The sequence below is a fragment of the Coregonus lavaretus genome (assembly GCF_964263955.1).
Source record: "Coregonus lavaretus genome assembly, chromosome: 2".
Lineage (NCBI taxonomy): Eukaryota > Metazoa > Chordata > Actinopteri > Salmoniformes > Salmonidae > Coregonus > Coregonus lavaretus.
Window position 1 is genome coordinate 26246899 of NC_139989.1, and position 13710 is coordinate 26260608.

Consider the following 13710-nt stretch of genomic DNA (forward strand, 5'->3'; position numbering starts at 1 on the left):
AGGGTTTGTCTGGGGATCTGAGCGCTCCAGCCGGTGACTTTGGTGCCCCAGACTATTTTTTATCCCTTTAACACTCCGGCATAATGCAATCCCTGCCCTGCAAACCACCAACATCCACCAGCCATGCGCCAGACAGTCATCCATTCGGCTAGGCCTTAATAAACTCACCATAGAGAGAAAGAGAGAGAAAAACACAATCCCTACATCCTCTCTGTCCTCTGCAGCCCGATGGAGAAGAGTACTCTAAAGTATGTCTGCCTACCAAATGGCACCCTCAGTACTAGAGTTATTTTTAGTTATTTGTATCATGTGGACACTCACTGCTAACTGACAGGCAGGCCCCCACACATCTCTCCATTCCTTCCCCTCTCTACAGGACATTGCAGTCATTTTCATCTGGCCTTCATTATTCCCGCACACACACACACACACACACACACACACACACACACACACACACTGCAGACATACACAGGCAGATAATGGCGTAACTGATTTTGTACATAATGTTTCTGCCACTGTCTCTTATGACCGAAAATAGCTTCTGGATATCAGGACAGCGATTACTCACCTCGTGCTTTTTTTAACGTGTCGGGCGTGAAGGATTTACTTCAGACACTCGACAAGATCCAAATCCCCGTCATTCGCAGTGGAGAAAGAGACGGAGATATCGGGGACGTAGGTCAGGGTGCCTTGTAAGGATCCGGCGGCGAGTGGGTCATCTGCCTCTACCATCAGTCCTGTTAGCCAACGTACAATCATTGGAAAACAAAATAGATGAGTTAAGATCACGAATATCTTTCCAAAGGAACATTAAAAACTGTAATATCTTATGTTTCACCGAGTCGTGGCTGAACGACAACATGGATAACATACAGCTGGTTGGGTTTACGCTGCATCGGCAAGATAGAACAGCTGCCTCCGGTAAGACAATGGGTGGTGGTCTGTGTATATTTGTAAACAACAGCTGGTGCACGAAATCTAATATTAAGGAAGTCTCTAGGTTTTGCTCGCCTGAGGTAGATTATCTCATGATAAGCTGTAGACCACACTATTTTCCAAGAGAGTTTTCATCTATATTTTTCGTAGCTGTCTATTTACCACAACAAACTGATGCTGGCACTAAGACCACACTCAATGAGCTGTAAAAGGCCATAAGCAAACAGGAAAACGCTTGTCTGGAGGCGGTGCTCCTGGTGACTTTGATGTAGGGAAACTTACATCCGTTTGACCTCATTTCTACCAGAATGTTAGATGTGCGGCTAGAGGAGGGAAGGCTCTGGATCCCCTTTGCTCCGCACACGGAGACACATACAAGGCTCTCCCTCGCCCTCCATTTGGCAGGTCTGGCCATAATTCTATCCTCCTGATTCCTGCTTACAAGCAAAAACTAAAGCAGGAAACACCAGTGACTCGGTCAATAAAGAAGTGGTCAGATGACGCAGATGCTAAGCTACAGGACTGTTTTGCTAGCACAGACTGGAATATGTTTCTTCCGATGACATTGAGGAGTACACCACATCAGTCAATAAGTGCATTGATAATGTCGTCCCCACAGTGACTGAACGTACATACCCCAAACAGAAACCATGGATTACAGGCAACATCCGCACTGAGCTAAAGGGTAGAGCTGCCGCTTTCAAGGAGAGGGACTCTAACCCGGATGCTTATAAGAAATCCCGCTATGCCCTCCGACGAACCATCAAACAGGCAAAGTGTCAATACTAAGATTGAATCGTACTACACCGGCTCCGACACTTGTCGGATGTGGCAGGGCCTGCAAACTATTTCAGACTACAAAAGGAAGCACAGCTGCGAGCTGCCCAGTGACACGAGCCTACCAGACGAGCTAAATTACTTCTATGCTCGCTTCGAGGCAAGCAACACTGAAGCATGCATGAGAGCATCAGCTGTTATGGACGAATGTGTGATCACTCTCTCTGTAGCTGATGTGAGTAAGAACTTTAACCTCTTAAGGATCAGACCCTTTTTTTCAATTTTCGCCTAAAATGACATACCCAAATCTAACTGCCTGTAGCTCAGGACCTGAAGCAAGGATATGCATATTCTTGATACCATTTGAAAGGAAACACTTTGAAGTTTGTGGAAATGTGAAATTAATGTAGGAGAATACAACACATTAGATCTGGTAAATTATAATACAAACCAAAAAACATGCGTTTTTATTTTATTGTAATTTTTTATTATCATCTTTGAAATGTAAGCGAAAGGCCACAATATAATATTGCAGTTTAGGCGCAATTTAGATTTTTAGCAGTGTGTGTGCAAAGAGGCGCAATTTAGATTTTTAGCAGTGTGTGTGCAAAGTTTCAGATTGATCCAGCAAAGTATTGCAATACTGGACTATTTTGTATCAAGCCTGCCCAAATGTGCCATATTGGTCAATTGATACATTTTCAAGTACATAACTATAGAGAACAGATATGGTAATACAACATGTAAGTTTACACACTCCCAGGAATGTCATACATGATGGATCATTAGCTTATGCACTAACTTTCAGACATCTAGATGGCCGGGCAGGGTGGGTTTGGAGCCAGAGACAGCAGGTGTTCAAACTGTAGAACCCAGTACCTACATTTGAAAATAAAAATTGATTTTATCAAACTAAACTATGCTACTTAACAGCTTCTACCCCTAAGCCACAAGACTCCTGAACAGCTAATCAAATGGCTACCCAAACTATTTGCATTGTCACTTTAACTCTACCTACATGTAGATTACCTCGACTAACCTGTGCCCCTGCACATTTACTCTGTACCGGTACCCCCTGTACATAGCCTCGCTACTGTTATTTTACTGCTGCTCTTTAATTATTATTATTATTATTATTATTATTATTATTATTTTTCTATTATAATTGTTTTACTCATCTATTTTTTACTTAACACTTATTTTTCTTAAAACTGCATTGTTGGTTAAGGGCTTGTAAGGGCATTTCACTGTAAGGTCTACACCTGTTGTATTCGGCGCATGTGACAAATACAATTTTATTTTATTTGATGATGTATGTTCAGCTTGGCTCTTATCGGCAGGCCCGTTTCATGTCTTGACAAAATCGACTCAAATTACAAATGGCGGAGAGTCATGAACATTTCTGAGTGAATATCTTTAATGAACGATAAATAAATGATCCCTGACTGCACTGGAATCTAATGCATTAGAAGGCCCTCTCTGCATGGCGGTGCAGCCATAGCAAATAATTATGTCTGTAACAGAAGTGGTCTTCCTGGTAGGTTTAGTCTAGTTAGTTTCAGTATTGGCCATTTCATTTTATGTTATGACTTCTATGTCACTCTGGCTGTTCCTGACTACTGGAATATAATGCATTACAAGTATCAGAAGTACACTCCACATAAAGTTGTAGCCATAGCCCCAAAATATGCTGTCTCTAACAACATAGATTGGTCTACCTTACAGGTTCAGCCTCGGTATTGCCCATCTGATGTGGTGTTATGACTTCTGTGTCAGTCTTATTGTGCCCATGTGACCTAACAGACGAACACTGTCTTCCCCTACAGTGTTTGATGTCAGTGTAAGGACCCGCAGACTGTTGTCACTTTTATCTCCTGGCATTAGAAAAGGACCGGTCACCATATGCATCATAGTGGCTCACACACTTTAGCGACTGTGATATATTAGCTCTTGCTAAACCAAGAAGTCAATGGTTAAATTAGCACTCTGACTGCGGGCTAAACGATTGTGTTTGTGAAGGGCCTCCTTTGGACATGTAAGTGGTTCCATCTCCCATAGTGAGGAGTTGTTTACTTTCTCCCCACTTCCTGACATAGCTACACTACATTTTTGTCATTTAGCAGACGCTCTTATACAGAGCGACTTAAAGTTAGAGAGTGCATACATTTTTCATACTGGCCCCCCGTGGGAAACGAACCCACAACCCTGGCATTGCAAGCGCCATGCTCTACCAACTGAGCCACAGGGGACACTACACATCCTGATGCTGATCATACCACTCACATGTATAATGCACATTTAAACCATATAATAATAGTCTGGTATCTCAATATTGATTGAGACAGGTTCTTTCCAGCATTCTCCAACACCCATGGGAAGTGTAAACAGCACATTTTATTGTGTGCTTTGTATGGTTGATGGGTTGTCATTACCTTAATCCTGATTCCTGATTAGGAGAGTACAAACTCAATGGGAATTGGGAACTTTGACTCCCTACCTAATTACAGGCTTTGAGGTTTACCAGAGAAAAGGACCGTTTGCTCACATCAAGAGGTAAGCCTTGCAATCAGCCAGCACCTTTTTAAGAAGGGATTCATTTGCAAGGTACAGTTTTGATTAGATTTGGCCCTGGCACCTTTTCGCACTGTTCAACTTAATGTTGTCTAATACAGAAGGGAACAGGAGGGGGGGGAGTCCATTTTTTAAATGTCCCCTGCTGTTTTGTATTTGTTTAATTGAGATGATAATTTTGATTGGAATTCAATACCCTGTTAATGCCAATGCAAATCGGCTGACAACTGGACCGTGACTCCAAAACACCCCTGGGGTGCTGTCCTGTAGTCTGGGTAGCAGTATTTTTAGCTAACATTGACAAGGAGTGGAATGTAATAGCTGAACAGAGACGGCAACCAGGCTAGCTGTCCTGCAGGACTACTGAAGTTCTTTGTCAGTACATTATATCACAAAGTATCACAGCCAACAAGGCTTGCTGCCTTACTGCAGAGCTGTCTGTCTGTCACTCTCTGGGAGTCTACCTCACATGCTCACTCACAGGGAGTCTACCTCATCAATAATGGCTACCTCATACTGTATGCTCAATAATAGGTACCTCATGCTTCAAAATGGCTACCTGATATGTTTCATAATGGCTACCTTCAGTGGAGGGTAAATGCAGGTAAATAACATTTACATTCATTTACCTTTTATCTTTTGCACGAGTGTTTACCCACCTTGGAAAAATGCATTGAAAATGTAGGGAGCGTTACTTTATTTACCGGGAATGGCGATCAGCGTTTACCCACATTTTTTTAACACTACATCACTGGCTACCTATGCTCAATGATGGTTGGGTAGATACATCTGCGATGCAATATGAAAATGGTGCTGCTAGTATGAAGCATTATTTCTGTGAAGTCAAAATAACCTGTTAATGTGGCTAGCCCCTTGACGTTTGACATGTTAATTCATGTAGAAGATGAGAATATAAATAATGATTGAACTCTTCTGGTTTTGTTAGATCACTGTATAAATTACACTGTGTTACCTTTCACTTTGTACTGTATATGTTCTTTAAATGCAATGTTCTTTGTCATGTGTTTGTTGTACAGTTATAGTGCCCTGATTTGGTAAAGCACACTCTTAGAAAAAAAAGTTCCTTATAGAACATAAATTCCTTGCTTCATATATGGAACCCCTAAAACGTCTATATAGAATCCTTGTAGGGGTTATTGTCACGATCGTCGTTAATAGAGGAGGACCAAGGCGCAGCGTGGAATGCAAACATTTTATTTAATTTGAATGAACACACGAACAAAACAACAAAACGAAAACGTGACGTCCCTGGTTACATACACGAACCAACACGGAACAAGAAACCACAATGAATGAATGCCTAACGGCTACCTAAGTATGACTCCCAATCAGAGACAACGAGCTACAGCCGTCTCTGATTGGGAGCCATCCTGGCCAACATAGATATACAAAAAACTAGAATACCCAAAGGAAACTCACACCCTGGCTCAACATACAAGTGTCCCCAGAGCCAGGGCGTGACAGTACCCCCCCCTAAAGGCGCGGACTCCGGCCGCGCCAACCAAACACCACAGGGGAGGGACCGAGTGGGCACTCCACCTTGGCGGCGGATCCGGCTCCGGGCCTGATCCCCACTCCCTCTCCAACCCCCCAAAGTACCCCTGGTCCGGCGTGAAGCAGCTGACCGGTGCTGAACCAGGCACCAGTGGAACAGGCACGGGCTGTGCCGGACTGACGACGCACACCACTGGCTTGGTGTGGGGAGCAGGAACGGGCCGAGCCGGGCTGACGAAACGCACCCCTGACTTGGTGCGGGGAGCAGGAGCGGGCCGGACCGGGCTGACGAAGCGCACCACTGACTTGGTGCGGGGAGCAGGAACGGGCCGGACCGGGCTGACGAAGCGCACCACTGACTTGGTGCGGGGAGCAGGAACGGGCCGAGCCGGGCTGACGAAGCGCACCACTGACTTGGTGCGGGGAGCAGGAGCGGGCCGGACCGGGCTGACGAAGCGCACCACTGACTTGGTGCGGGGAGCAGGAACGGACCGAGCTGGGCTGACGAAGCGCACCACTGACTTGGTGCGGGGAGCAGGAACGGGCCGAGCCGGGCTGACGAAGCGCACCACTGACTTGGTGCGGGGAGCAGGAACGGGCCGAGCCGGGCTGACGATGCGCACCATTGGCCTGGTGCGGGGAGCAGGAACAGGCCGGACCGTACTGGGGACACACACCACTGGTCCTACACAGGGATCTGGAATGGGCCAGACCGGACTGGTAATACACCCCAGTACCTCTCGCCGTGCCTCTACACCTTCCATCCCCTCTTCGACCAGTGGCCCCCGTAACCTGGCGGCCTCCTCTGCCAACCCGCTGGGCCGCTCTGCCGCGGTCTCCTGCTGGCCCGTCGTCCACGGCGTTAGCCCCCCCCTAAAAGTTTTCTGGGCGTCTCTCCTACCCGTGGACCAGGTCTCCATGTCCCTCGCCAGCCTTTCGCCCTTCTGCTTCCATGTCAAGCCCTTCTCTTCCTCACCCGGCTTGACCCAGTCGAGGAGGCGAAGGAGATCTGCTAGAGATGTCCCTGGCGATGGCTCCTGGACACGCTGCTTGGTCCAATCTTGGTGGTTTCTTCTGTCACGATCGTCGTTAATAGAGGAGGACCAAGGCGCAGCGTGGAATGCGAACATTTTATTTAATTTGAATGAACACACGAACAAAACAACAAAACGAAAACGTGACGTCCCTGGTTACATACACAAACCAACACGGAACAAGAAACCACAATGAATGAATGCCTAACGGCTACCTAAGTATGACTCCCAATCAGAGACAACGAGCTACAGCCGTCTCTGATTGGGAGCCACCCTGGCCAACATAGATATACAAAAAACTAGAATACCCAAAGGAAACTCACACCCTGGCTCAACATACAAGTGTCCCCAGAGCCAGGGCGTGACAGTTATTTTTCAGAACCTTAGAGGTTCTACTTTACTGAACCAGAGTGGTTCCAAATAGAACCCTGCATGGTGCCATTTATGAATTATGACTACTACTAATCTTTTTTGCTAAGAATATAAATTAATAAACTATTAAATAATGGACAAAAGAATATCAGATTTGTTTTAAATGTATTGTCATTATATGCAAAGATAGTTGGGAAATAGGCACTGATGGCCAGGGAGGCATCTCTTTGGTGAATGATGGCTCACGTCAACTCTGCCTGACTTCTTTAAAATAAAATACCAGACAATAAAATAAAATACAATGCAATACAATACAACTTTGTCCATTAGTTACAGCGAACAACAAAAGTTTGTCTTCTGCCCCGTTCTCAACCCCCCCCCCCCCCCCCCCCCCAAACAGCAGACCTCACACATACAGTTGAAACGAGCACAGGTTCAAGCTGCAGTGCAGCGCCCCTGGATGGAGAGAATGTTGTAGGGTTAAGGGCATTGCTCAAGGGCCCAACAGTAGGGGAATATTTTGAGGATGTGAACCCAGTTGTCAGATCAATTCTGCCTGTTTTTTCCAGGCCCGCCCAGGATTCGAACCGGCCAAACATGAAATAATATTCAGAAATTAGCAAAATGAAGACAAAATGCTATGCAGACATATCATTTTTATTATTATGATGTAGAAGAACAACTTACATGCAGTTGTTGTCAGCAGCAGCCGAAAGAAAGATCCTCTGCCTCTGATAGTTCTGGGTTACTGCCAGACTGAGCAAAACATAGATAGTGTGTTAAAAGTCATGTAATGATTAACTAGGCTATTGAATCACCAAGACTTATTATACATAATTTATTATAAATAATTGATGCATTATACCCTCTCAGTCAGCAATAGTCTTCTAATGGCTTCATGAAACAGTCCCCTCAATTGACTCCACACTGAAATACTGAAATAAAAGTAACAATCAGCTAATTGCCAATGTCAAGCTGGGTCTGTAGCTAACTGTGTCGGACGTCACCTGCCATTTTTCTAACCAGGAGAAATTATGCAGCAGCATCATTAATATGGATATAAATGTCAATGCAAAACAGCTGAAACAAATTAAAAAGGAATTTCAAAGTTTGATGTGACATTATTTATTTTTTTAGCTGTTGTTTTTTAAAATCCCCATTACACTCTGGGGTATAGGGATAGAACCCTCAAGGTTCTTTGCCTTCATTGGGTATATACAGTGAGCTCCAAAAGTATTGGGACAGTGAACATTTATTTTGTGGTTTTGGCTCTGTACTCCAGCACTTTGGATTTAGAAATTACAACACTTTTTGTACATAGTCCCCCCATTTTAGGGGACCAAACGTATTGGGGACAAATTCACTTGTGTTTGTTAAAGTAGTAACAAGTTAAGTATTTGCTCTATTTCCATAGCACGCAATGACTACATCAAGCTTGTGACTCTACACATTTGTTGGATGCATTTGCTGTTGGTTTTGGTTGTGTTTCAGATTATTTTGTGCCCAATAGAAATTAATGGTAAACATTGTATTTTGGAGTCACTTTTATTGTAAATAAGGATATAATATGTTTCTAAACACTTATACATTAATGTGGATGCTACTGTGATTATGGATAATCTTGAATGAATCGTTAATAATGATGAGTGAGAAAGTTACAGACGCACAAATATCATACCCCCCAAAAATAAATGCTAACCTCCCATGTTATTGCAATGGTGAGAGGTCTTGGGGGTATGATATTTGTTGTTTCTGTAACTTTCTCACTCATCATTATTTACGATTCCTTCAAGTGCTTTCGTCTTTAAAGAGTTTATAAGGATTTCACTAACCCCAAAAACTTGAATCTCAAAAAAGGCTGCAGTTTTAGATGCTTCACGTTTATAAATCCCAGGCTAAAGCTTTGAATATGACATTTGGAATATGTTACATTGAAGACTCGCAGGTTTGTCTATGTGTTAGCATACCAGCAGCCTACTTACAACTAATAGACTATGCTTCCTATGCTTCTCTACAGAATATCTCCACATTTTCTAATATTTTGGACTGAGATTTAGCACTTATTCAATATTTCAGTTTTAAACTTGCTATAACTTTAGAGGGTAACTTATACAATAATGCTGGTTATGCAATACATTTAAAGTAGAGCTCTGATATTTTGTCTCTGGTTTCTCTTACAGCTTCATTCCAACTCAGACAAAGGGGACGGCTCCGTAAGGTACATTCTGAGCGGGGAAGGCGCTGGGAGTATATTCATCATCAACGAGGTGACTGGAGATATTCATGCAACGGAGAGCCTGGACCGGGAGAGGAAAGCACACTACGTCCTCCACGCACAAGCCTTTGACCGCAACACTGAAAAGCCCCTGGAACCGAAGTCAGAATTCATAATCAAAGTCCAGGACATCAATGATAACGCCCCCAAATTTCCAGATGGTCCTTTTGTAGCTGCTGTGCCTGAGATGTCTGGAGTGGGTAAGGACAGCCCAGTAATTTGTTACCTGCTTCCAATAAGTTTACTTGAATTTGTATTTACTAGATAAGAGTTGGCGGCCATTTTGGCTTTATAGGTGTGTATCCTTTATCTAGGAATGTATTTTACCCATAACATATCTAAGAATTAAGTTTAAATTCACAACTTGTTATTATTTAAACTATTTATGTTTTATTCAGAATTCAACAGAATCTTAAACGTCTGGCACGTATGTATTCATGTACAACAACAGGATTATAAAAACCTGCAAAATGCTCTGTGTTATACCTTCCCTTTCCTCTCAGTTGGTTCATCTTGTTTCATTTCCATTTTCATATTTTCACATGCCAGTGGAGTCTTCCCTCCTTCCTCTTTCTCTTTTTTGTTTATATTTTCCAACTCTCGCTCTTACTCTCTCTCTCTGACGGTTCCCCTGGATGGGGAAGGGAAGGTCTTTATGAAGCACTCAATAGTGCTCCCCGTCATCTCTCCCTCCATCCCTCTCTCTGACTGCCGAGACTGCAAGCCTCTGGAAGCCTCCACATCAAGGAGAGAAAGCCTCCACTCGCCTCCTCTGAGGACTTGCTCCTGATATGCCCAGCATCTTGTGGCAGCATCTTTGTTAGTCTTTTTTAATTCTACCGTTCAGTTTTTAGCTTGTGACAAACAAAAGCGGTGGTTTTCTCAGTCCAATTAATTTCTCCCTGCCTGGAAACCAAATGGCTCAACAAAAAAAATTGTGCTGATAATCATGTTTTTGGACTCTTGGATAGATTTGTGAAAGTTGGTGTCATTTTCAATGATTGATCTATCAATGCCACTTTTTGTGTTCTTTGAACCAGTTTCCTCCTCTCTGTCCACATGTCCAAATTCCCCCATTGGTTAATCTTTTTGAGCTTCTTAGGTGTTTTGAAAAATGACAAAGTGGTGGCCTGGGGTGGTCTAGCGAATAGGGCCGCTGTCTTCGTTGCGTTGCAATGGACTTGAACAGCTTTGCCAGTTTGCTCAGTGTAGACCTGGGGACTGTCCAAAATATATTAACCTCAGTAAACTCCAGGAGACTTGTAAGGGCCTTTTACATAAACAGTCAATATGCCCCTTGATGCCTTCTTGCATTTTTATGAGCAAACATGCATGCCTTAGAGCTGTGACGGTAAAAATCTGTCTACAAAGCCCCTGCATGCATGTTTTAATCCTCTATGAGGCCCTGTTACACACTGGACAATAGTAGTTTAGTAACCTCAATGGAAATGTTTGCTAGACGATAAAAGCTGACAGGAATGTTTGATGTAGTTGCTGTAGAAATTGGCATGTCACTAGCTAAGTATTGGATGAATGTTTTGCTGGCTCATTAAAACCCCCTAAGGTCAATGTCGGTGCCCCCGCTGGAATTGAATTTGCATAATAAATAAAAATTCCATAAAAATCAGTCCGTTTAAGCTAGAGATATCCGTTGTTTTGCATTGCATGCGTCTCAATCCACAGCATCCGCCTTTGTCGCATTTCCGCATTTGCTAGAAATTGTCTGTAGCGTTCGAATGGTTTGGCCTAAAGTCTCATCTATGGAAAGATGAGACTCTCACGAACATGATGGTGTTCTCCGTGTTGCTCTACGACCTCTACACTATCAGGCGACTCGTCTGAAGTCGGTCCAGCCGATCTGCCAACTTCTGTCTGTAGCGTCCGAACCGTTTGGGCTACATGATGCTATTATGACCCCTATGTGCAAAGGTGAGACTCTCGCGAACATGTACATGTCAGTTGTTTTGCTCTAGGATGCCCACAGACCTCACAAGACTCGTCTGAAGGTCCCCCGGTACCAGTTGAAAACCAGACAGGGCTTAGACTCTGATGGGTTAACAAACCGCCATGTTAATTTAATTGGCTACTGGTTTAAGAGCTTCCGTGTTGCATGTATTGTGTTGCTTAGATGTTTTATTATTTGACTCTTTTGAGGAAAATCCACTGGTCTGAAAAGTTTCTGTTGTTTCCTGGAAAAACTTCAACAACGCCAACCGGCCAGGTAGCTAATCCATACAACATGTAGATTCAATCAACATTGATGATCCGAGGGGAAGAATCAAGGACCACAAAGGGGAAAATAATAACCATTTTTCGCACCCTCCCGCCCCCTCCTTTTGCTTGTGTCCATTAAAGCCATTCATCTTCCGCCTGCTAGTGTCAAATCGGCTGTAACAATCAACTGTCCTCACACTCCACGGCACTAATCCTCCTGCGTTTGTCAATACTAATGCTCTCCAGCCCAGGAAGGGGCTGTCTGGAAGTGTGGCGGCTAATTGCCTGTGATGTTCCTTTTTTCCTGTCTAAATTGATTAGCTGGGCACGTGCCAGGGTATTCCAATGTTACCATTTCACTTCTCAGAATTGAACTGCAGAAATCACATTTTTGAGAATCAGATGGAAGGGGAATGAATACATTTTCTACTTGTCTACTCGATTTTGGTCTCTGATAGACACTCCTGCTTGAACATTTTTAAATGGACATCAGGAGGTGTGCATTTCTCTCTCTCTCTCTCTGTGTCTCTCTCTGTCTCTCTCTCTCTCTCTCTCTCTCTCTCTCTCTTTCGTATCTGTCTATGCACAGCTGGCTGGAATCTTGTTGTTAAATAGATGTAAAATCTGAGGGTGTTTTCATCCAATAAATATGGAACTGTGACAATCATTGGTAGTAATTATTACATTATATTTGTTCTGTTCTAGAACGTTTAGATGTTAAATTGAATTCAAGGCCCCAATATAAAAGATGGAACACACATTTTAATACTCTACCCATTCCTTAATCTAAACCCTTGCCAAGTGAGAAATGGGGATCCCTATATGTGCTGTCACCTGTCATAAAATACAGATCAATGCTACCAAACAGGACCTGGCAAGGAGAAAGTAATTTTGTGTACGATGCAGTGGTTTTACATTTCAACAATCCATATTACATGAAAACCAGTGGCGGTCGGTGCCGTTTATTTTCATGAGCATGGCCTTATTTCTATTACAGCATATTGGATGACTGTCATTCATATTCCACTCACCTTTTCCCTTAGCTTGTGGACTCCAATGCACAACACATCAGCTGTATGTGACCAGGCGAAAAAACCTTTCCAAGCCAAACCATATCATAACCGCTACACACAGCCTACATCGTTGTCACCATATTAGCTAAAGTAACATCATATTCAACATAGCTAATAGAACTGACGAGTTAGTAAACCCACTACAATCATGTAGTAACATTACAGTGTACAGTCAGTAAGCAGTTTAGCACTTACACTGGCGGGCCCCGGTGACAATACATTAGTAAAATCAAAAGCTAACCTTGACTTGGAAGAGTTCCAGTGTTGTGTTGGATAGTCATAGCCAGCTAGTTAACATAGCATCCCTCTGTTTGAGCAGGGTGTTTGAGTAGGCTAAACTAGCTAGCTGCATTTGCTAGCTAAGTAAGTGAAACTGAATGTGAAAAAAATGACAATCTCTCTATCTCTCTCTTGCTTCTCCTTCATTCTTGAATTAATTAATTTGTTCAAAACTGTTCAACTATTGTCTTTCTCTCTCTTTGAGTCAACTACTCACCACATTTTATGCACTGCAGTGGTAGCTAGCTGTAGCTTATGCTTTCAGTACTAGATTCATTCTCTGAACCTTTGATTGGGTGGACAACATGTCAATTTATGCTGCAAGAGCTCTGATAGGTTGGAGGACGTCCTCCAGAAGTTGTCATAATTACTGTGTAAGTCTATGGAAGAGGGTGAGAACCATGAGCCTCCTACGTTTTGTATTGAAGTAAATGTACCCAGAGGAAGATGGAAGCTAGCTGTCCTCCGGCTACACTATGGTGCTTCCCTACAGAGTGCTGTTGAGACTACAGTAGACCTTGATTGCAAAACAGTGTGTTTTGGACAATTATTTGGTGATGTGACTATATTTAGTATAGTTGTATCTAAAAATGATAACTTTTTAAATGTTTTACAATTTGTATTTTTATGAAATTCACTGAGGAACCTCCACTGATGAAAA

General features: G+C 43.2%; 1 protein-coding gene across 1 annotated transcript in view; it reads left to right on the forward strand.

Annotated features, from left to right (window-relative positions):
• The window catches only part of LOC311147635 (cadherin-18-like), a gene marked incomplete at both ends in the record, with an annotated part of 124889 nt that overhangs the window by 22299 nt on the left and 88880 nt on the right, over positions 1-13710 (forward strand). The window contains 1 exon segment of the mRNA XM_084184366.1: positions 9389-9683. Within this exon segment, the coding sequence (XP_084040492.1) occupies positions 9389-9683 (295 nt within the window).